This window comes from Corapipo altera, unplaced genomic scaffold (genome assembly GCF_003945725.1).
Source record: "Corapipo altera isolate COAL_440 unplaced genomic scaffold, ASM394572v1 45, whole genome shotgun sequence".
Lineage (NCBI taxonomy): Eukaryota > Metazoa > Chordata > Aves > Passeriformes > Pipridae > Corapipo > Corapipo altera.
The window spans coordinates 18,696,142-18,720,737 of NW_020884877.1; the positions used below are offsets into that span (position 1 = coordinate 18,696,142).

At 54.8% G+C, this 24,596-nt stretch overlaps 1 protein-coding gene across 2 annotated transcripts in view; it reads left to right on the top strand.

Moving 5' to 3' along the window:
• Positions 1-24,596, top strand: part of NHEJ1 (non-homologous end joining factor 1) — a 44,202-nt gene that overhangs the window by 4,597 nt on the left and 15,009 nt on the right. For both annotated transcript variants that reach the window (XM_027636815.1, XM_027636816.1), the window contains exons 4-5: positions 1,124-1,262; positions 2,716-2,774. In XM_027636815.1, coding sequence (XP_027492616.1) covers positions 1,124-1,262; positions 2,716-2,774 — 198 coding nt within the window. The remainder of the gene's footprint in view (positions 1-1,123; positions 1,263-2,715; positions 2,775-24,596) is intronic.

Sequence of the window (24,596 nt, forward strand, 5' to 3'; positions counted from 1 at the left end):
CTGAGGAGGTGCAAAGCTTATGCTCTCAGCTGCTCCTCTCCTTTAGCTTGGACACACACTGGAGGTCTGCAAGGCACCGCAGAGGTGGGAAGCGGTTGGAGTCCTGAGCATGGTTGGTGTGGATGCTGCAATGAGACCGACTCTGGCCCAGCCAGGGGCTTGAGGTGGGCACAGAGGCCACCTGTCTTGCCCTGTCCCATCCCTGCTGTGGATGGTGCACTCTGAATGCATGGGTGGGTGATGGCCGCCACTTCTGTGGCTTGTGCCTGAGTGTGTGAGCAGAGCGTGGAGGTCACTTGTCACAGGAGCAAGAATGCTTTAGGAGCAATGCTGGGTTTGCTGTCCTCTCACCTGTGGGCTCAGCCTAGCCACACAGACAAGGGGTATGATGGGCTGGGGAGATCTCAAATACCCTGCCAGAGACGGAAGAAGGTGATTTGAGGGAGACTGCTTCATGTGCCTGCTGGGCCAGAGTGACCAAGCCTGGCTCTGGGGCAGTGGACATACCCAGGGCTCTGCATGGGGCTTGTGTGGGTATAAGCTCGGGATGGCACTAGTGGGCTGTGATGGGGAGCTGCAACCTCTGTGAGTCCTATATGTTGGGGTCTCTTCTGCTGGTGATCTTACCTCCCTGGGAGAGTCTCTCCTGTTCCTCAAGCTGCAGTTTGATACCTTGGTATGTCTTTATGGTTTTTTGCCCAGCTGTGCCTGTTTCCTGCATAAGAACGTGCCATGAGGTATGCAGAGCCTTGGGGAGGGTCTGGGTGGCACATGGGGACTCTGCCTCCTGCTGCACCTCAAATGGTGGATGGAGCATTGCCTATCCCTGCACACTATTCCCACTGGGTTCTCCCACCTAAGCTCTCCCCTGCTACGGCCCACAGCTGTGAAAGGATGGAACCTGGGTAGAGGGATGAGTCCCACAGCATCTGGCCTACCTTCTTCCAGCTCACATCTTTTGACCACTTCCCACTGTATTTGCATGAGATGTGGGGTATTTTGGGGAGCCCTCTGTGACCTGGGCTTCAGCTCTTGCTAGGACCTTGCTGGCTGTCCTGCTTTGACCACTCTGTGTGCCTCCCTGGACCTGGACCTTTCCTAGAGTGTCCCTCCTCCATCATAGGTGTCCCGTCACCTCGTACGGCCCTTGATTCGGATGAACCTGGCGCTGCAGCACCAGGTGCAAGAGCTGATCTCCCTGGTGCTCCAGAAGGATGCTGAGATTGAAGATTACAAGGAGAGCGGGGCCACTCTCAGCAGAGGTGAGGAGGAATACCTGGGGCAGGGAGTGACTTTCCTCTTTAGCACAGGACTGGTGTGCTCTGATTACTCAGCCAGGCTTGTGTTTCCTGTTGAGCTGAGCCAGCAGCATGATGGTAGCCAAAAGGCTGGGGAAAAGCCCCTGGGGAGAGCTGGGGGAGGAACAGCCCTTGACCGATAGCTGGAGGAGTTGGGGAGTTAACAAGGGGTTCTCCACTACTCTGAGAGCACCTGGCTGGTCCCCAGGAGCTGGTGGGGATGCCAGCAAGGGCTGGTCCTGTAGAGGTGTCAGGCTCCCTTCCCGAGCACAGTAGCTCACTGACTGCTTGGAGAGCAACCAGGGGCTCCTGGCTCTCATACATGGAAAGTGTGGCCATGCTCATCAGTCCCCCTCCAGCACCCAGCCCACTTTGCCATCAGGCAGAACAGGCAGGCAGTAGCCCTCTTAGGGGTAGGATGTGGGTCAGGACCTGCCGGGGGGAGCCACCTTAGAGGGCAGTTTGTCCTCCACCCATGGAGGTTGGCTGGATGCTCTTTTTTGTGTTGTCCCTTGCTAGTGCCATGCTTTGTCCTGCTGCCACAGGTGATACCTGCCCTTCTGTGGAAACCTTGCCCCCCCGGATGTGGGGACTGATGGGGGTCAGCCCTGGCTTGTATATCATGTCCAGGAAGGTGATGTGGTCTCATGACAGGTGCCCCACCACAGGAAACTGAATCTGCCCCGCAGGTGCACTAGAGATGCATCAGCTGGCTGCACTCCCCTCTCTCCTGCTGCGTGCCAGTTCTGCAGGACTCGGAGCAGCCAGGACAGCCTGGCTTGGGTCTAGGGATGGAAGCTCGTGAGCAGGTGACCCCTCTTGTCCCTTACTTGGTGCAGGGCAGGAGTCTGGGAGTAAGCTTTGCACCATAGCTTCTGAGGGAATCCAGCCAGGTGCTTCTCCAGACCACATCATTTTTCCTCCTGTCACATGGGGAAAAACTAGTGTTTTCAACAAGGTGCAGAGCAGAATATAACAGGGGTATGTCCCTGTCCTGCAAGAGGAGGACGCAGGCTGGCTCACTCCTTCAGAAAAGCAGCTGGACAAGCAGTGCCCTGTCCCGTAGACTCAGGCAGCTCTTTCCAACTGTAAGATCTGGGAATGGTGCTGAGCATGTGCTGCCACTGCTCTTCAGTGTAGGAGGGTGCTGGGACAAGGGCTCTTGGCTCTGCTACCTGGCTGCTGTGTGCATCAGCAGGCTCAACCATGTTTCTCCCACTTCCTTGTGGTCCTTGCACCTTCTGTTAACTGGGTGATGTGTTCCTAGCCCAAGGGGCCTGCTTGGCTCTCCGCTGGCTCTGATGAGTGTGCTAGAGCTTTTTCCCTGGAGCTTCCTTACCCCACAGGCAGGGGAAGGGGAAGCTGGGGCAGGAGGATTGGCCAGACCTGCCCAGGCTGATCCCTCTCTCACTTGCAGACCGGCTGCGGACAGAGCCCTTCCAGGAGGAGACATTTCAGCAGACCTTCATGGCTGAGGTAAGAAGTGGTACAAGTCCCCCATCCTTTGGCACAGGGGTGGTCAGGAGCTGGCATCAGCAGCCCCAGTGTGAGGTGGCCAGGCTGGATGGGAGCACTGATGGGACTGACTGGACTTATCTGAAGAGGAGTCAAGCCCTCTGGCTCTCCTATGGCCCTCTCTGTGTCCTTGCACCTCATCTGCAGGGTGAGCAGAGCTGGGGACATGCCTGGCATGGCTGGATGGGCACTACCTGGCTGCCCAGAGGTGCCAACCAGGCTGGCTGCTCCACAGGAGTATGCTATTGCTGGACCATCCTTACCTGCCTCCCACACTTGCTGTGGACTTGAAACACTGATGCTGATGGCAGGCAGGTATTAGGTGAATGAGGAGAAGCCATCTGGTCCTTTTGGTTCACCTGTTGCTTTTAGAGGTGACTTTGCAGTGGTGAATTGTGGGGACAAGTGCTTTTCACCATGTTATCTGTGCTGTGCCCACCACTGTCCTCTTGGCAAACTCGGCTCTAAAATCAGACATGTACTTTGGAGAAACTGGGACTGGAAGAAGAGAGTCTTTCCTCTGATCCTTTTTCATGGCTGGAAATCATCACAGAAGCACTAACATGATTCAAACTAATGTGTCAAGGTCAGAAATGATTGATGCTCTTGATGCAAAAAGACTCAGGATGCTTCTGTGTTCCTGTGCTCACTGTAAAGGCACAGGAGTAGGGAGCAGTGGTGCCTGCTGGGGTCCAGGGAGTCAACCAGGGTGTTGGTGGTATCACACAGATTTTGTGAGGATATTGCTTTTTGAGGCAAGCTGATGCTCTTGTGCAGCCAGGAATAAATGATCTGCAGAGTTTCTAAAAACTAGAGATGATCCCTTTTTTATATGCGAGGCGTTGCATCCAGTGCAGGCAACTTTCGTTTCCCCCTGCTTATGAAGGATAGAGATGAATTTACTGCTGGACTGCAACTTGGATGTTGCCTAGGCACCGATGATCATGACCAGATTACATTCACCCTGGGCAAAGAAAGAACATTCCTACACAGTAATTTATATCCTTCATGCTTTTGAAAGGGCTAATTTCCCAAAACAGGGGGAAAATTATGAGTGAAATCAACTCAGAGGAAACATTTAGATAGAAAAATGTGAATGAAAATGGTGAGCTCTTTCAGAAGAATCTCAGAAGCCACAAAAAGCCACAATTCCACAATCAAGAAAGAGGGCAGTGCTGGCCAAGAGCCCGTTCTGGTTCAGCGGCGAAGTGAAGGCAGCAATTAGAAATAAAAGAGCAGTTTATAACAAATGGGAGAGCGGGAGTAGATAGCAATCAATATAAATTAGAAATTATGAAGTGTAGAAAATGGATAACAGAAGCTAAAAACATCAGTGAAAAATCATGGTGAAGGACAGAAGGAAAGGCTTTTATTTAGTGTAGTAGGAGAAAACCCCAAGCTCCCAGCAGTGGGATAAGCTTATTAGTAGACAGAGGTGGTAAAATGATTGATACTGGAACAGACATGGCAGAAACAATTGGTAAATGTTTCAGTGCTGTCACTGGAAGGATGTAGGCAGATGTGCCAGGATCGGGGGATGATGAAGTGTGTCTTTGTCCAAGGGTAGGCTGAACAACATCTGCTAAAGATGAACATCAGGCTTGAAACTCAGCATCCTCCAAGAGCTGGTAGGGTGACGGGTACAAGGCAAGGTGCAGGCTGGGTAGGAGGGGAGTGAGGCAGCCCTGCACAGAGCCTTGCAAAAGCAGCTGGTGGGGATCACATCTGCAGAGACTGAAAAGATGAGACGGCAGCTGGTGCTGTATCCCAAAAACACTCCAGGAGCAGTGTCTTGGGGCCAGAGGGAATGAAAGGTTCTGGGAGATGCTCCCCCTCTGCGTCCCCTGGTAGCCACATCTGAGCACTGGCCACAGAGGAGAGGCTGGGGGTTGTGTGTTTGGTCTGCCGGGGCAATGTCTGTCCTCTCATCTGTCGTCTCTGCATTCATCCCGTCCTTTGTAAACCCGCCAGTGATGCTTTTTGGCCCATGGGCCTTCCTGCAGCAGTGAGCTGTGAGATGTGAACAGCTGCTGCCTTTGGTTTAAATGTGGTACCCTATTATTCTTCCTGATGTCTTTTAGGTCTTGTGACCTAGACCTTAGGTCTAGTGTGGAACACCAAACATAGGATTTCAGCTCTCTCCATCACCAAAACTGGCTCTTCACCCCAGTCTCTCCTCTTTTCTTGCAGCAGAAGGGTGGACTTCTCTGTGCAGGGATTTCAGAGCACCCAGGCAATTTAGTACTCCTTTTAGTACTCCTGAAAGGAGCAGCACAAGGGACTGGGGTCCCTTGGGGTGTGCTATGGGGAGCTGGGAATGCTGTGACCGACTCCTGTGTCTAGGTTTTCAAAAAGACACCAGACAATCAAGCACAGAGTCAAGGAATGAATTGAGGGCTGGAGAGACAGCCTGGCATTGAGAGACTTGGAAGGAAAGAGCTCTTCTAGCTTATCAGGGAGAAAATTGAGAGGTGCCTTGATTACAGTGTGTGAGGGTCTTTACAAGGAGAAAATGCTGGTTAGTGAAGGACTGTCTTTAATCTCACAGAGAGCAGTGGAGAACAAGCCAGGCACTGGGAGACACAGCCAGGCAATTTTGAGCTAGGATGGAGGCACTTGGGTTTGCTCCTGCAAGTGATTAACGACTGGGGCATTCTCCCAAGGGCAGTGGTTGATTCTCCATCTCTTGATGTCTCCAAAAGTTGGGCTGAGAACCTGCCTGGAAGAAAACCAGGTTGCTGGGTTTGGTCTTGGGATGTGCATGGTTGAACATCTGCAGGCAGGAGATCAGGAGGAGAAGTCTGATGGTCCTTCCAGCCTCTCCACTTGCAAAATGTGGCTTCAGGTTGTGAATGTTTGGTAGCAGTAAGCACATCCTGGCTGGAAGGGGATTGCGATGGTGTGGCACAGGGCTGGATACGGGAAAGTGCTCCACAGCTTTGCTCATTTCCCAAACCTTTGCGGCATCCCCTATGAAGAGGAAAGGACCTGTCAGTCCCCCAAGGCAGATCTACTCAGCTGCTCAGCTTAAACATGCCCTTTCCCTGGGCTTGTATGCACTTGGCTGTCCAGGGCATTTTAACTAACCGTGGGGAGTTTTCCAGCAAATCCCTGGTAATATTTATACGTTTAGGAAACGATGCTTTCACACACACAGTTTTTGGCAAGGGTTCACTGCTGAGCAGCTGCCTAGGCTTGGGCAGAGCTGGAAGGAGACTGGTGGCTGTGCACAAACTGAGGCAAAGCCGGTGGCTTTTATTGGCAAGCCCAGGGGTTCACACCATGAGAGGAAGGAGCAGGTGGCTGGAGAGGGCTCAGTGCCTCGGAGCTGCCCCGGCACTGTTCCCAGCAGCCTAGGACCTAGCAGGTTGGGGATATTTTGTCCCCAGGTGTCCCTTTTGGTTACAGAAATGACCCCACAGGGCAACGTGGGGTGCCCACCCATGGGTTTTGAGAGCTTGTCCTAGCTTGGCTACAGTCAGCATTTCATGACATAGCTTCTGCCCCGGCTCTGTGAGGGGCAGGGTCAGGGGGTCCATGCAGTGCTGTGCCCCGTGCTCTGACAAGGGCAGGGACAGGTACACCGAGGACAAGCTCACCGATACCATCAGTGCAAATATAGCCCCCACTCCCCAGGATGCTCTGCCCTGTGTATTTTTATCTGCTGCGGCCGGCGCGGGGGTGGCTGCTCCGCACCTCCGCAAGCGGGGCGCGGGACCTCGGCAAACAGGACGCGGCGGGTTCACGGCTCGACCCCGGGGCCCGGTGAGGAGGAGGAGGATGTGCCATCAAAACAAGCAATGCTGGAGAGGAAGATAAACAAACAGGCGGCTTCCAGTGCGGCCCCAGCCGAGGGCGAGTGGGAGCCCCGGGGCCAGGGCTGGCTGTGGTGCCGGCGGCGGTGCTGGCTGACGTCAGGGCGCCCGGGGGTCAGCATCCCTCTTATTGTTCCCCACCGGGGCTGGGACCAGGGCCAGGCGCCCGTCCCCCTCCCGTGAGGGGACACAGGCCAGCAGGGCAGGTGGAGGACGGCTGGGACGCGCTCTGGAGCCACAGGCCATTGCCACCCCGGGGCCAGCCGAGCACCTGCCTGCCTCCAGCACCCTGCCTCGCCTTTTTAACAGGCACTAAAAATAAGCCCCAGGGAGCGGAGTGACCACGGTCAGTGGGCGAAGGCGGTAGCGGCCTGCGCATTTTGCAGGGTGGGGACGACATCCCTCAAACCCACGCCAGCCCAGTGCAGTGGAGAGGAAGTGGCCCTTTGGCTCCTTCAAACGAGGGATGTTTTTAATTAGCGCAAGGTAGCTGTGGCTTTGCAGCTGCTATTTAGCCAGAGTGGGGCCGGCAGTGTGTGTGTGACATGGACTGCTTGCACACAGGGTGAACAGCTCACAGAGAAGATGGCATGGGCACTCGGCTGGGCTGGAGTCCCTTGGCAGGTTGGATCAGGGCAGAGGTGGCAGTATAGGACTGGCTTGTGGGGCTGCTCGATGAGCAGAGCAAGCTCTTGTGTGCAGCAAAGCATTCATGCTGTGCTTGCCCAGTGAGACGCATGGGTGCTTGTGTCTTGTTCTGAATTGGGGCCACTTGGGCAGTCCTTGTTTCATTCCTGAGCAAGCTTTGTTCACACCATCCCATTGCTGCCCTGGGGTCCAAGTCCCACACTGGAAATGCAGTAGGCTGTGGCTGTGCTGGGGGGAGCAGGATGCTCCTTGCACACACTCAAGGAGCTGCATGCTGCTGCAAGCAGGAGGGGAGGATCACTTGTGCTCAGTGTGAGTGTGTGTACAAGAGCAGGAGCGTGTGAACAAGACTGGGAGTGTGCATGCTGGCACTGATGGGAACAAGGGGAAAAGTGCCACAACTGCTGGCTGAAGGAGACAGGGGCTAGCACTTGGTGCCCTTAGCACAAGGTACTCACCACTGCATTTGGGGGCACAGGTGCTCACCACTGCTTGGGTGCTGACCACTGCGTGGGCACCAGCCCCCTGCAGTGTTTGCCACGGAGGCGCGTGGCAGTCAGTGCTGTGGTGTTATTTATTTATTTGCTGAGGCCCAATCAGGTGAGGGGCACCCAGCCAGTATGCACTTTCTGGGCCACTGCTGGCAGCCACAGGCTGCTTGCACAAGCAGTGAGTCAGTGGAGCTGCATGTTGCTAAAACCAAACTTGGCACAGGCACCTCAGAGCAGCAGCCTGCCCAAAAGTGCCCAGACCTCGGGCAATCAGCAAGTCCCCAGCAGCTGGACCAGGGCTATGCTGTCCGTGATTACTCCAGACCTTGCATCTGCTGGGGATGTGGATGCTGTCCCAGGAGCCCTGAGGGAATGCTCCTGCTGGGGATGTGGGGACTTCACAGCCCAAACCCCTGTGACTGGCTGTGCCACTGCAGAAAGTGCATGGCATCTGGGCCAGGTACAGGAAGCTGTCTGCTTGGTCCCAGCCCACTTCAGCCCAGCATCACCTGGTGGTTTGTTTGGGGGTGGAGGGATGGACAGGCACCAACATAGCCACCCTTCCTGGGGTACTGCACAGCCCTTGGCTCTGCAGTGGCATATGTGGTCTGGCACATGCAGGGAACCCTCCTTTGTAGCTGGAGTCTTCCTCATCCTCTCCATGCCGTGTCGTGCTGTGCCATATCCTGCAAAGCTGTGCTAGGCCATGCTGTGCTGTGATGTGCCAGGTTGTGCCATGCCAGGTGCCACTGCAGGCAGGAAGAGGGGCATCACAGGCCATCTGGCAGAAGGGGCTAGACCCTGCTTCTGCGGGAGAGGCCCCAGCCCATGCATGGGCACTGGCTGCACAGTGCTGCTGAGGAGCAACTCAGCTCAGGGAATGATTGATCTCGTGTCAGCAAGGCGGTGGTTTGAGCCAGTGCCAGGCCTCAGCTCAAATGGGAGCATTGAAGGGGGATAGCCCCCTCCTCCTCCTGAAAGCAGAGCAGCAATCCCCCTGCCACCACCCCTGGCCCTGCTCCCACATCTTGGCCATTATTGGCCCCGTGGCTGCAGGCAGCTGCCTGGCCCTGGGGAGCACGCAAGGGGCAGCAGGCAGCACAGAGGCGTCTGGGGTCCCAATCTCGCCAGGCTGTGTTTGGGTTAGAGGAGGGTGAATGGAGCATGCGGGGATGGTTGGTAGGGGAAAAGGTGTGGGACATGGTCTGTCCCTTGCCACTGTACCCCACAGCTGCTGGTCCAGCCCTTCAGCTCAGGATGTGGCAGTAACTCTTGCAAGCAAAGGACCTTTTGGGGAGTAAAACAAGGTAGACTAATGGCACTGCTCTGTGGCAGCTTCTCTGTCCCCAGCTGATGGCGTTTGGACTGGGGTGTTGCCATCCCCACTGTCTCCACTGGCCTAGGGCAGGGCAGAGGAGCAGTGTTGCCTGCACCATTGGTGCTGCCTTCTGCAGCCCCCTGCACCCCTTCTGTGCCTGAAATAGGCTGTCAGGTTTTTTCACCATGTCCCTGCATGTCCCAAGCCCTTTGCCAGCTTCCCCCATACCCACAGCTACACCCCTTCTCCAGTGGCATCCACTGGCAGATTTTATTGGTGTTTCTGAGAGCTGATTCCTCCCTATCCCTTGGGCCAAAGCCCCTGTAGCCCCTTCCAGTTGTACCAGCCCATGCAGAGGTGATACTGAACAGCTGAGCACATCTGGGCAGGCAGCAGCACCTGGGGAGGGGTCGCTTTGCACCCCAGGGGGTACAACCATCAGATTCTTGAGGCTGCCTGCTCCTGCTCTGCTCCGACCTTCGTACCCTATGTATCTGTGTAAGGAAACAGGGCCATTCATGTATTTCTCTCTCTATTTATACCTCTCCCTTTCTGTATTTAGTGTGTACGCAGGCAGAGGGGGCAGCAAATGCCGAGGCCACTGATGTTCTTGGCTCCAGCGCTGGCTGGAATTTCGTCCTGGAATGTATCCTGAACCACTCTGAAAACACGAATAAATCTCTGTGTGTTTTGTGCGTGTGTGTACACAAATATATAGACAACATATAGACATGGAGCCATATAGGGCATTTGTGAGCTTTGCTATTTAAAGGAAAAAGTAGTTAGAGGGTTTTCAGCGAGGCAAACACCTCTGGATCAAAGGGCTGGAGGGTGCTCTGCTAGTGGCCAGGCATCTTGGGAGATAGGTGGCACCAGCTTTGTCTTCTCAGGGGACCTGAAGCCACCCTGTTGGTGACATACCTAAGGTAGCATACCCACTGAGCCCTGAGCAGTGCTCTGGTCCCTTGGTTCCTACATTTGGTGGAGGTCTCTGCTCCCTGTCCTCCAGCTTCCCAGTGAGAGCCCCAGAGAGCCAACTCCTGTGCTGATGACACAGGCTGCAAAACCTTATGTGCAGCTGGATGGAATAGGGCAAGGATATCAGCCCCTCTGTGGCACAGGGTGGTCCAGGGCTTCTGGAGTGTCACATCAACTAGTGCTCACAGCTCTTGAGAAAATATATGGGAAGGGAAAAAATAGATGTTGGGTAGCAAGTCCCAAGTAGGTGCTGGGTTGGGCATCTCCTTGGGATGTTGCAGCATCTGGTGCTCATGGTTGTCTGGGAATGACAATGAAAAGGGGAAAATAGAAATTTGGTCCCAGATCCCAAACAGGATGCTTGACCATGCCAGGAGGGCACTCTTCAGGAGCGGCTGGCAGCTGTCTTGCTGTGGATGCTGAACGAGGCCCCCCGGTGGGAGCACCACTGAGTGTCCCAGCACCCCTTGGCTGGGGAGGAGGCACCCTATTTAGCCCAGGTCAGGGTCATGGTGGCTTCTTGTCTTCTGGGTGCTAAAACCCCTGATATCTTGGGCTGAAAATGCCCACATTTGGTCTCTGGCCAAAGGCGATGTGTTTGTGGGTGGGGGAAATTGGAGCAAATTCCTCCTGTGAGTCCTGCACGTGTGCGCGGGTGTGTGGATAGGGGAAATATAGTTTTCCTTTTGAAAAAAAACCCCTGCTTATTTTTATACAGAACTCCAGAAGGGCTGAAGGTGGAAACTTGGTCTGTCAGCAGCTGTCACAGGGGAGCAGGTCCCTGCCTGAGTTTGGGGGGAAACCACAGCTGGGTGTTAATGGGACTGTTAATGAATTAATGTTGGCTGCTAGGGGCCGGCAGGGAACCTGGCTCGGTGCAGCATGAGCACATGGAGCCCTGCCCAGCACACGGGCTCCAGCACAGCTGCAGAAAGCTCCAGCTCTGGGAGCCATGCACTTGGGGAGATGTGAGTCTCTCCTTCTAGTCATGTCTCACTTTTTGGGTTGTGGAAACACTTGGTAATGTGGCCACATTGCAGGAGAAGAGGGTCCCACACCAGAGAGCATGGAAACACACACTGTAGGTGTGCTGCCTTTCAACTCTGGGCATCTACTGCCTGAGCTGGTGATACTGCTTCATGCTGGGTCTACTCAGCTGCCGAAACCAAATCCTTAAAGCCATTTAAAGAAAACAGGCTGGAAGGGAAATCCCTCCAGGTTTATTTGTGGGTTGGAGAGCCTGTGCTGCTCGGTCAGTGCAATCCCTGCAGCAGCAGTGGTCTCTGCGTGGCACTGCCTGTCTGCAGCCCTTCTCGGGGTTATTCCTCTTTCTCCCCAGAATGTAGAGGAGCGCTCATGGGAATGTGGTGAGCACAGCTATGCCCCATGCTGCAGGCTCAGCAGTATCTTGGCACATTTTTCACACCTGGTTTGCTGGGAACAGCTCTGGAGGAAGACAAGGAGGTTGTGCTAACATGCTGAACTGATGCCAAAATGGTAGGGGTGCAGTGGGGCTGAGGAATAGCACTGTATCCTTGTTGGACTGGAAATAAGAGGGAAAATGCAGAGAGGATCTGGGAAAGAGAGGACAGATTCTTCTCCGTAGACTACTCCTGCTCTGTCCTTCAGGCTCTGCGTGAGAGATTGGAATTCTCAGCCATGGGCAAGTGTGTGGCAGCTCCTGGGTTTTCTCCCTCTGGTATCAGACAGCTGTTGAACCAAGAGGAAAGACTGACCATCCTGAGGGATGTATGACTGTGCAGAGAAAGAGATAACAGTGTCAAAGAAGGGATGACCATGCTGAGAAGGAAAGACCACACCAAGGAAGGGATAGATGTACTGGAGAAGGGAAGATCATGCTGAAGTAGGGATGGCCATGCCCAGAATGGCACTGTGGATGGACTGGTTCCCCAGCAAAAGATGCTGTTATGAATGGAGGGAGGCAGAGCCTCCTCTGCTGAGAGGAAGGCTGGAATAGTGTGAGACTTTGGGATCTCTGCATTCTCCCCAGGGATGCTGTACTTGATGCAAAGACCACTCAGTCAGGCAGACCCTCACCTTACTAAGGAAACTTCTCTGGGCATTTCAATCCAATACCTTTCCTGGGACATTGTGCTGGTCCTTCGGAGTCAATCTCCAAGTGTGTAGCCAACATCTGCCACCCAGTGCTGAAGCCAGCCACTGGGACTGAGGACCTGGAGAGAGCAGTGCCTGGGCCTCTCTTGCAGTCCTTCTCGTAGCACGGGTGAGCTTTACACAACCTGCTCCCCAACACTAGAGAAGGTCCTTCAGAGGATCCCAAATTCCAGTTTGGAGGGACTCTGAGGCTCCTCTGTGCCCAGTTGCCCACACTTGCAGACTGGCTCTGGCTCCACTGGGCCCGGAGCCCTTCCCAACCCTATCCCAGACAGACGGATATCCCAAAACCCACTGGTCCCAGGGGCTCCCACTCAGTGTCCCTCTGGCTGAATGAGGTGGTGTGCGTGTGCCCAGACTGTCCCCTCCTGTGACTGTACAGTACACACAGCTAAATATATGTCTGTGCAGATACAGGAACTCAGAGGGGCTGAGTGATGCTCCCTTTCTATACCTCTTTTCATGGAGAAAACTAATGAGATTCATGTCATTAAAGGGCTCATGTTTTGTGGGATGGGAACCTTTTAAACGGGATGTGTCCTGGCTTAGTCATGGCAAATATTTACCAAAAAAAAAAAAAAAAAAAAAAAGAGAAAGAGGGAAAAAAAGGGACATACCATACAAAATTAGAATTCTGAAAATAGTATTTAGAGCAAGTGAGAGAGAGGAACCTAAAACAGAAAATACAGCCCGGTCTGTTCAAGAGTCAGGGGAAGAGAGAGCGGGGCGGGGGGGGGAAAGCCAGAGATAAAACGAGAGAAACCTCGGCAATAAAAACAGCATCTTGGTAAATAGACTATTAAAAAAATTCTGACTCGCTTTATGGCTTTCTTGGCTGCCGTTCAGCTGTCCTGCCCTGGCCGGCACGGAGGGAAGGTAGCAGGAGCCGGCGTCTGTGTGGATGCTCAGAGCCTCGGGACGCGGCTTCCCCCCACCCGCCCCGAGCAGCCGCGCAGGGCGTTAAATTTAGCCACATAATGATGGCCCTGAGGAGGCAGCCTTTTGTAGCCACACTGTAATTACTGCCTCGCTTATAAATTTTATTTTTCTTATTATGTTTCCTCCTCTGCTGGGGAAGGGGTGGGGAGGTCTCCCCCACCCTCATCAAACCTGCAGCTCTCCTGGGAGCAGGGGGTACCATGGGATGGAGGGGAAGGTGGGAATGGCTGCTCAAACCCTGTGCTGCTCTCCTGTCCCAATATAGGGCTGAGCCCCCCGTTTGGGGATGGGGGAGGTGTTGAGCTAACCCTAGTGTGGTAGGGTCCCCAAAGCCCAAAGCATAGGTGTCTTGACCCCCCTGGTCCTTAGCCTTACCCTCTCAGGGTGCTTGGGAGATGTACTTGTGTCAGCAGGACCAGGGGATCTCCAGCAGGGCTGCAAGCCCACATCACAGCCAGGCTGAGGAGGCAGCCAGGAGCCCCACCAGCGTGTGGGGGATGCAAGCAGCAGCTGTCTGGCCCCACTTGGCGAGTCACCGGCTTCAGCCCTGCTCCTCACAGAGGTGGGAAAGGCGAAAGGGCGAGGGGTGGCCCCAGCCACCTCCTCCTGCCCAGGAGCGGGCAGAGGGTACGGCTCCTCTCTGAGCTGCTGCAAGTGGGGGACAGCTTCAGGCCAGGCAAGAACGTGCCAGAAAAGGTCTTGTTCCCCTCTTGTTTTCCCAAAACAAAGGAAACAGTCTTGCATTGCTGGAAGTCGCGTGCTTGGGCTGTGCTGGCTTGTTATCATCCGATAACCTGCCGACCTGGGAGCTGCCCTGCTCCTCACCCGTTGAGCCTGCACTACGGGATGCGAACAGCTTCCGCATAAGCTGCCCTTTGCAGAGATCCGTTTTCCGCTCCCTGGGCTGGGGGGAACAGTGGTGGGGGCTGCAACGATGGCCCCAGCTGGCCCCAGGCTTACCATGTGCCTGGTGAGACCTGCCCCTACAGGTGATGGTGGATGGTGAGGGAAGAGGAAAAGCAGAGGTGGCAGGTGCCTTGATGTGGCCCAGGTGCTACCATCCCATGTGCAGCATGGAAGGTGATTTGGGGCTCTGCTATATCTTGCTTTGTCCCACACCACTTCCCTGAGAGCACCAGGGCCAGGCTCTGCCATGAAGCAGGGTGGGTAGTGTACAAGGCTGAAGGGGCACATGGTGATTCCTTCAGGGAAAGGACCCTTGCAAACTGCCAAGGAAGGCTGTGTAGCACCAGGACTGCCTGCTTTCCCTTCCAGCTTTGTGCCTTCTCCCAGGCTCGTGCCCTGGGTAGGGTGCAGTGGCACCAAGGTGCGGTGGGGCTGGTGGTCACACAGTGATGTTCATACATCACTATGGGAACATGTTTGGGGGAGCATCTCCTTGGTAGAGATGTGCCTGGGGGACAGGCAGGACCACAGCAGTCTCACCCAGCTGTGCCCAGGGAGGTGAGCTTATACCAAAGCATCCCCTTTCTCCAGCCCTGTGCTGTGAGGGCTCTGTTCAGCACAACGATGACCCGAAGCAACCTCCATCCCATGCTCAAGTGTCCATTTCAGGGCAGGTAGGACAATACTAAATCAACTCCTTTAAAGCCTCCTGACCTGCAGCCCCATGGACGTGCCAGTCCCCATCCCTCCCTCATCTGTGGGCACGCTGGGGTCTGGTGCACTGGCTGGCCGCCCGGGCACGGGGCTGCCTTGGCTGCTGGCCAGGAGGCTCCTGGCCTGACTGTGTCCATGCCCTGACCCTCCATCCCACTGCGGGGTCCGTGGCTTGTGCCAGGCGCCAGGAATTCAGCACAGAGGTGGTCATAGGAACCCCTGGGGACAGTGGCCACCACCTCACCAGTGGGGCTTGGGAGCCCAGGTGTATAGAGCACCATGGACCAAAAGACAAAGTGCCTTTTCAGCCTAAGCACTGGAAAGATGTGTGTGTGTGTGTGTGTGTGCAGAGGTTAATGCCTTCGGCCCTGGGGAGAGGAGAGAGCACGGGCTGGGTCCATCCCTGCCGGGAGCTGGCCCCATCCCCACTGGGAACTGGCCCCACACATGTGCCTCTGCATGTGCCTGCGTGTGCCTCTGTGTGCAGGAGGCTCATGCATTTCCGTCTTGGTGTATTTACATACGTCATGTGTGTATCTTACTCATCGCTGTGTTTTTCTTTCCTTGTTCTTAGGTCTTTCCCCCACCCCCGCTACGGATCTATAATTCTTATGGCATTTTATTCTTCCCCCTTTTTTTTTTTTTTTTAAAACCTCCAGTTTTAGAAGTTGCTGGCTTCTTAGGAAAATAAACTGTATTTTTAGTGCTTGTCTGCAAGGCAGGCTGCTGATCCCGCCTGCCCCTGCTCATCGCTTACTCACTACTTGTTTAAGCTTTTATTTTCCCCTTCACCCTGTGCCGGGTTGTGGGGGCAGCCAACGGCATTCTGGAGCTGAGCAGCACGGTGGGAGCGCACCAAAGTTGTCAATGAGGGAAAGGCAGCTCCAATCTGGCCTTTATTGAGGTCTGGGTTTGCGTAGCTCTGGAGCAGCCTGCCCTGTAATCAGCCAGCCACCAGAGTTGGCCAGCCTTGTAATAAAGTAGCTCTATATTTATTTGTTGTGCTTATACACCGCTCTATAATAAGTTAGGAGCCTTCCCCACTCCCCTCATTTTCTTTGGGAAGTTCCTCTGGATCTCTGAAGGGAACTACCATCCCATTCACAGTGGATGCCTGGGGCCCTGCATCCTGTGAGCTGCTCTGGCCACATCTGGGCCACACGCCTTTAGCTCTGTGTGCCCCAAACACCCCATGCCCAACTGTCCCCATCCTCTTCTCAGCATCCCAGCCCTTTTTCCCAATCCGGAGAGACCCAGTGGCTCTCCCAGTACCCCGCATTCCCCCCGTCCGCTTGTCCCCATCCCTGCTGCCCCCAGCACTGCCTCTGCGAGCCCCCCTCCCTCCCTCTCTATTTCAAACTTGGGGCTTTTTAAAATACATTCATTAAAGGGAGCTCAGTTGCCCTTTCCCCGGCGAGGCTGGAACACTGACAGCCTGTTTGCCTGCGTGTCTGTAATTAAACTCAATCTCTAGGTGAATACAACAATGTGACTGCACAGAATAATTCCTGGAGATCCTGACGCCGAGGAGGAGTGTGGCCTGTGAGCGGCCCATTCACGCCTGACTTTCTATAAATACTTTACTATGTGGCATTAAGAAAACTTCAAGCCCTTTCTCCCCCTCTCTTTTTTTTTTTTTTTTTTATTAGTGCTACATAATATAGTAATTGTGTAACTAGAAGGTCCCCCCTGTGCCTGCCTGGGTTCACAGCCCTGGGTGTGACCTCGCGCTGCACTGGCTGAGCTCAGGAGCCTGCTGCCATGCCCAGGGACTGCCATGCCCAGGGACCTGCAGGGATGCAGGTGGCCTGCAGCACCCTTCATCCTGGAGCTGGGATGATGCCATGGGGGTATTCTGCCAAGCCAAAAGGCTTATGCCCCTAAAACCCCTCCTAGTGGTGTCCCTGCTGGCAGCAGTGCTTGGCTGATACGTGTCCTGTGGTCCTGGGAGATGTGGCTGCTAGGGAAGTACAGATGGATATTGGGGCAAAAGGAGGAAGTACAGGTATTGGGAAACATCCCTACATTCTCATAGCCACAAATGTGGCTGCTCCTCAGGTTTGAACCTGGGAGCTCTCTAGCCCAGGGTCCTTGGGAAGCCCCAGAGCAGGTGCTCCCCAGGTCCTGTCCTGCCCAAAGGCAGGGATGAAGTGTGTGTCCCACCTGTTGTCCCTGTGCAGCAACATGATGATGTTGCTGCATTTGCGTGGCCAGGAGTAATATTAGATCTTTGTACTGTGGTGATGTTCCTGAAAGCTGAATTGTGCATTAATATTCATGAACCCACTTGGCCTCATCCATATTTGTGTAGCATCCCTCAACAGTGTGGCCCCTACATGTTTTCCACCTTCCACTGCTTGGCAGTGTGAGGCCCTGGAAGGTGGCACCATGCAGAGCCGGAGGTGCTGATTTGCCACCAGCCAAGGCTGAGCAAGGGCCACAGTTGCTGGTGCAGAATGAGCTGTGGGAATTTGGGGACCAGCTCGCCCTGAGTACTGCCTTGTTTCATGGCTGCCTAGTTCAGCTTGGAGATGAGCAGACCCATGGGTAGTGCCTGGGAACAGGGACCTCCAGTGTCCCTGCTCTCCCCTGCAACCCGGCATTTCTCCAGCCCCTACAGCCATGTTCCTGCCATGGCACCTCTGCCTTGGTGGGGTAACCCCTAAACCTGTCCCTCAAAAGCTCCCCAGTGTCTCTGGAAGCCCTTGGTTAGGGTCTGTTTCTGGTGATGCAGAGTAGAGTGCCACGAGAGTCTCGAGTGCCTCCCATCCCCTCCATCTCTTGCCCCCTCTCTGTCCCTCTCTGTCTGTTTTGCTGCTGTTGTCCCCCTGCATGCTGCTTCCTGGATTTATTCTATAGGACAACCCAAACTCCCCACCAGCCCCAGCACGAGGGGCTTGGAGCCCGAAGGAGGACAGCCCAGAAGCATTTGCATCCTCATGACTGCCACACTGCTACAAGACGGATGCCCTGGATGTCAAAGCCGCGGAGAAGGGGCTAAGGCAGGGTACGCAGGTGGCTCCCTGCTGGCACGTCTGGGGACATGCCACGCGCGCCGGCAGGTGACAGGGACGCGGCAGATGGCGCCCTGGCTCCGGAGGGGGCTGCAGATCCAGCACTGCACCTCTGCACCCCATCCTGTATCCCTGGCACTGCATCTCTGTGTCCCAGGCACTGTGTCTCTGCATGCCAGGCACTGTATCACTTGCATCTCTGCATCGCCTTGGCTGCAGCCTCTGTGACAGGGCTGCTCCAAGGCAGCAGGGCTGGCACCTACACTGGGCCTTCACCCTGCTCAGCAATGCAGCAGGAGCCAAACAGGGGCTGTCATGCAGCAGGGATGCAGCCAAGGAGCTTTCCCCCATCACCACAGCATCAACCCTGTGTGGGTTAGGAGCAGGGGTGTCCCTGCAGCTGGATCCTGCCCTGGGTCTCCCTGCTGCAGAGACCCCTCCATGCTTACTGCTCTCAGGGCAAATGGATCAGGGCAGATGAGTGGGGTTAGGCCCCAAATTTTGGGGGTATGGGCCTGTGTTTTGCTTTAGGAAGGCTACAAGTAGTGAAAGGTTTTGGTGGGAGCAGTAAAGGGCTAGGGTCCCAGCTCCCCAGCCCCCCTGGGGCAAGTCAAGGGGGACTAGAGCCAACTGCGTGCTCCCCAGCACAGTGTGGGGAACAAACAGCATCAGTGGTGACAGCAAACTGCCAAAGCTCACCTCCTCTCAACATTTATTGCTTACTCCTTGGCAAGGGCCCTCTGTTTGCCAATATGTTTATGATTTTGCTGCAAAATCTATTGATAGATTAGAAATTTTACTAAAATCTCACCTCTTGCAGTGATGGGATAGTAGGAAAAGGGGACTCTGCTGTATATGAGCACAGGGCCTCTCAGCTGGTTCATGGCAGGTATCTGTGATGGGACGCTGATGGCAGCAAGGCTCTGCTTGCTGCTCAGCAAGTCCTTTTACCTCTGTCCATGCATCACTGCTCCTGCAGAGAAGGGCAGCAGAGGTGCCCAGCAGGCAAGTAGAGCCCTTTCAAGAGCTCCTTGTGCTGTGGGCCCACCTCAGGAGCACTGCACGTTTGGGGTTGTGCATATGCTTTGCATTTGGTGTGTCCCCTTGAAGCAGAAGTAGAAATTGCTTGCTCTAGTCTGTGCCACTGTGACTTCTTACACTGTCACTCACCCTTGGGGATGGGGCATTCCTAAAGGAACATTTAGATTGCTTGATCTCCAGGGCTGCCATTGGCTGCTTCACCATGCTTAGCCGGTGCTGGCCCTTTTTTTCCAGCTGGGGTCAGTGATTATTGTCTCAGACATCAATACCACTGTGGGCTGTTGTCATCCACAGCAGAGACCTTTGTGCATCTCCCCTCTCCTGCCTCTCACTTGTCACTTTGGTAGCTCATCTTCAAGCTCCTTCCAAGTTCAGGGGTACTGCTGGGGTCTACCCACATCCAGGCTTCCTGCCTCTACCCATAGTGAGGGTTTGGGCTGCTGAGAGGCCCTTGCGAGGCTTCCCCAAACCTACACAGGGATCTGTCCCGTGCAGCTCCACAGAGAGGTCCCTCCATTCCAGAGGCTTCTTGTGGGCTCAGGTCTTGGCAGAGCTGCATAGTGCAGAGCCGGGGTGCCCTTCCCCTGGCTCCTGACCCTGCCAGGCTGTCTGTGCAGCTGCCGGCACTGCTGCTTCCTCTGCCTTTCACTTGTGTGTTTTTACGGCTCGGAGGGAGCCGTCCTGCCCCAATTCCCCGTGTGCTCCTAATTTCATAGTTCTCTCCATATATCCATATATATCCATATAGCATTTGATACAGGTTTTATGGGCATTTCCATACGTTTTACAGACACAGCCATTACAGAGCCAGGTTTCACCCGAGAAACCTCAGGGGAGCAGAGCACTGAATCGCCTTAGTCTTGGCCCCAGAACAAGGCTCTCTTCTCTCCCTTGCCGGGGCTGCCGCTATCAGCACTGCAGAGGGCTGGGGGACGGCAGGGGGCTGGTGGTGCCAGCCCCAAGAGCCGAGATGCTGCCTGCAGCCTCATCCATCCTGCTTCTTGCAGCCTCATCCTGCAAACCCCAGGGCTGTCATTGCTGCCTCTTACTCCCTCCCCAGCTGGATGCCACTGGCAGAGGACTGCTTTGAGCAAGGCTGCTTGGTGCAGATCAGGACCATAATCTGTATGGCCAGGTTGCCAGGATCTGGCCTGTTTGCCTGCCTGTTGGGCTGTGCATCTGACTGGTTGTGGGACTGGACACCCTTGGTGGTGGTGCAGAGAGTGATGCCATCCCAGCTGTCAGGGTAGGGACACACAAGGCTCTGAGCATTGCAGCTGCTACAGTGCGCACACAGCATCTGAGCTCTGGCAAGGTGGCTTCTGAGCTCTGGCAGAGGGGCAGGAAACAGATCCAGGTACATGCAGCTCTCTGCACATTTTCTAGCCTGTTGTGGAGGCTGCCAGCACTGCAGTAATGCCTAGAACTGCTCAGGGGTTGATCATATTACCGGCACAGGGGAAGAAGCCTCAGATCTTGTTTAAAAAGAAGCCAAGTGATACATGCCTTCATCATCACCGTGGTCAGACCCTGGAGCAGCCTGATGTGCAAATCTAGGGCACTCCCATGACGTTGCATCTAGATGCTGGGCTGTCGAGCACTGTCTGCAGATTGGGACAAGTGGGTGCAGAGTTGAGTCCTCCCTTGGCACCCCCCAACCATTGCTGTTTGATGGGGCAAACATAGCAGCACCTAGCCTCACTTCAGGTCCCCAGTTCCCCTGGCCTCACACTGGACTGATGAGATGAGGAATTTTCCACCCTGTATGTGAATTCCCATTTGCAGGGCAAATGCCCACTCCCATCCAGCACAGCCTCAAGGACTGCTCCTTCCCACACGGCTGTGGCATCATCCAATCCAGCCCTGCATGTGAGCAATGTTCAGCTATTAATAGCAGCTCCCCTCTCCCTTTTTGAGGGCTGGTGGGAGCCCAGGGTACATCCCACTCTACTTTCTTGAACAGGTCCTGAAAGCAGGAACCATTTGTGGCTTCCCTGGCCAGCGTGTCTCTCCTTGGCCTCCATCATGTTCTATTTTCTGTGCTGTTTACTGTTCTTCTGCGGGCTGTCAGATTTCCGCGCTGAGGAAAGGCTTGTAAATGGGGGGGTGGGCAGTGAGTCTGCACAGAGTGGCTACGGGAAGGGGGGGATGGAGGAGCACAGACGTGGCCTTTATCACAGCCTAGGGGATGTGTGGCTCATAAATCCGACCCAGGCAGATAGGGGATAAATCATCCCAGCTGGGACACTGGTGGTTACCCATGGTTAGAAATTAACTTTGTGTTGGATGGGTCCCAGGCTGTGGGATGGGAAGGGAAGGCTGTGCCGGGCAGTGTGCCTCCTGCTCAGCCGGCCCTGGAGCCAAGCTGCAGGCAGGCGAGCAGATGCCACTGCCTGGCCCAGGCAGACGGGGCTGGTGGGCATAATTAAAGCCAGAGTGATGAAGCAAACAACCTGGGGTGGATGCTGTGGCTGAACCTGTGCTGCAGGCAATGATGCTCTGGCACTCACTCCAACCTAGCTGGACTTTGGCACTTCAATGAATGGCTGTAGCCAGTGAACCACTCATCCTTGGGCTGCAGCACACTGGGCACTAGGAAACACTGGTCTGCATGGGAAGGGACAGGGACCTGAGATGCCAGGGAAGATGGCAAGGTGGGCAGGAGAAGGTATGTGCTCACAGCAGGACTGTTGTCTCTCCCACAGGGTTTGGCGGAGATGGGAACCCCATCCTGATCTTGCAGGGACACACAGACTGGGGCAGTCTCTGTCCTGGCTCTGCAGCTCTGAGGGTGGGAGGAGGCAGTAAAGCCCACAGACCCTGTTTCACTTCCCCTCTCCAGCTGCAGCATCCTTCTAGCCCCAATTCCCCTTTCTCCCATCCCCAGTGCTCCCTGCCCAGCTCCATGAGCATCCCCAAACTCTGCTCTGTGTAGGACCAAGACTTTCACAAGGGCTTTTAGGCATGCGACTAGAACAACCTCTTCTCCATCTGCTCAGGCCAAGTGCCCACAGTTGGAACCATGTCACTCTTGGGATCCCAGAGCACCCACTGAGGGGGGAGAGAGGAAGGGGCAGGGGTGATGGGGATACCCCTCCTGCAGTGGGTCTCCAGGCATCTGGCTCAGCTCACTCCTGGCCAGCTTTCTAATAGCTCCTCAGCTTTCCTTTCTAATGAGGCTCTAATTGGAAGCCGGTTGTGCTTCCCTTCCCCTCCTCTCAGAGCTCTCCAGTCCCAGTGCTGCAGGGTGATTAAGCTGAGGTTTTGGGTTTTTTTAATATGGCAGAATTATTTTGGAAGGGCCAGGATCGTTACATGACGGGCTTCTTGAAAAACCCCAGGCTTTGCCTTTCAGACGAGGCCTTTTCAAGTGGTTTTGCACAGTACACGTCTCTGGGCAGCGACCGTCTCGAACAGTTACTGTTAATTATAGATGCCTCTTTCCCGCTCGCCCATTACTCAAAGGATTTTTGTGTGTTTTAACAGTGTTTTACATCAGTCTGAATAAGACTCTATTCAGTCTTTCCGAGAGCTGGAACTTGGGCATCCCCTGCTGTATGTGTCGTGCTCTCCTCCCTGCATCCCTGGGGCCAGGGACCAGGCAGCTGACTTGGGCACAAGCCTTCCTCTCACTGCCCAGCTGGTGCATGCACTGCTCTTGGTGCAGGAGTTGTGCCTGCTGCATGCACACCCTCTTTGCACCCCTCTCCTGGCAATGTATGGCCGTGGGGCTGAACTCCTTGGGCCATCTGTTGAATTCACCCTCCATTATCCTTCTTGTATGCTGAGCTCTGCTGCCCACTGGTGCATGCTCAGCCGGATCATGTGCCCACTCCCACGTCATCCTCGTTGCCCAAGGATTCAGGATCAATGACAGCTCCAGACACAATGACCCCATCCTCGTCTCCTCAGGATGTGCAGGATCGTCTGCTCCTCGCTGAGTCCCAGGCCAGTGTGTTCCTCTTGCATAAACCCAGTAGCTGAGGCTGTTCCCCATGTCTTCCTTCATTGCCCACCTATTCAACAGTAACTTGTTGCGTTAATATCCTTGAAAAATGCTCTTGTGTCACATGCCACTCCATTTGTACCCTCTGCCTTCAAAAGCCACTGTTTATTCCAGCTTGCCTCCTGTGTTTTACCATAGATGTAGGCTAGAAAAGAGCTTGTATCTTCTCCCATGACAGCCAAGCTGATGTATCCATCCCCAGGGAAACATCTTGTCCTAAGTATTTCCCCATTCCCACTGTAAACCCATTATGCTCAGCTGGGCATGCTGGCCCCTTCGGAGAGCTCTGGTGGGTTTGAGAGGGGTGATTTCCCTCTGCATAGTGGTACTGTGCCTTTTCTCCAGCTACAGGCTACTGGTGTTTCTGCAGCTCCCAAAGCCTTCCCAGATGCAGGAACGAGCCCTGAGCTGTGGGTCCCCCTTCAAAGATGGGAACCGCCACCCAGGATGTGCTGAATGCTCTGCAGAGGGGGCACAGACTCATGGGTGGAGCCGCCTGCCCAAGTCCTGGGCAACCGGAGCTTGGCAGTGGGTGCCAGACAGTGAGGCTCTGGTCAATGCAAAGGTTTGGAAGAGTTGGAAGATAAGAAGCAGCTTCAGAACTGCTCTGCTGAACAATTTCACAAGGCCAGAGGTGACAAGAGCTTCCCCTGGGTGCTCCAGGGCTGTCTGTGAGCTGCTGGCTGCTCCCCCAAGAAACCACAAGTTAGGGGAAAAAAAGTGGATCCTCATGCCAACCATCCATCTTCCTTCAGGCTGGAGTGGGGACTTTGTGGAGAGTGGGGGGCGTTGTTTGAGGAGAGTCCCCTTTGGGGAAGGTGGGGATGCACTTTGTTTGGGCACCTCTGCAGCCCTCACCTCCTCCACCTCAGCATATAGGGCACTGTGGTCAGGCCCATTTATAAAACTGGTAAATATATTGGCAGAGTTTGTGTCCCCTCCAAAGGTCAATATTTGTGCAGAGTTTAATTTTAACTTAACAAGCAGTTGTTTGCAGAGGCTGCCCTGTGTTTGTGTGTGTGTGTGTGTGCGCGCACGTGTGTGTGCTTCCCCATCGATCGATGCCTCTGGGGAGGTGTGTGAGTGGCTTGTGTGTGTGCACTGACTCACTGGGGTGCACAGGGGGTTGGTGATGCTTCCTGGCCCCGGAGATGCTCCAGATGCAGGGGCAGCACTATGCGGTCCAGAGGCACAAGGTCCATGGTCTGTGGACGAGTCTATAAATGCAACCCACAAACCTCTCTGGGAGGTGACAGCGGGCAACATGTGCCCCGTGAGGCTCTGAACAGCAGCCGATGGGGACGGTGGCTTTCCCAGCCTGTTCTGACCTGTGCTCTGGGCTTGTTGCAGGCAGCTCTGCGGCCACACAGCCCCCAGTCTTGCCCCTCCTGAACTCGTGTGGCTTTTGTGGCTCTCACCCATGTCCTGACAACATGGGTCTCCAAGCTGAGCACATCGTTCAGGATGGTTTCAGGGCTCTTCCAGTATCACTGCCCATGGGGTTTTATACCCCACATCCATCCTACCACCCTGCCGTATAAGGCAAACCTGCATTCCACATGCACCTGCAACACCTGACTGAGACTAGTGGCTCATCTTTGAGAGGTCTAGAGCTGAAGTGCCCTCATGGTGTCAGGGAAGAGTGGGAAGGTGCTGGCAGGGAGGAGTGGGGAGGTGCTGGCCTGGTCTGTGCCCAGGCACCTGAGGCTTCTGTTTCTGCTACTCCCAAAGGTCTTCTAGCTGAAACCCCAGGCTGTGCTTTACCCAGGGGTAGCCA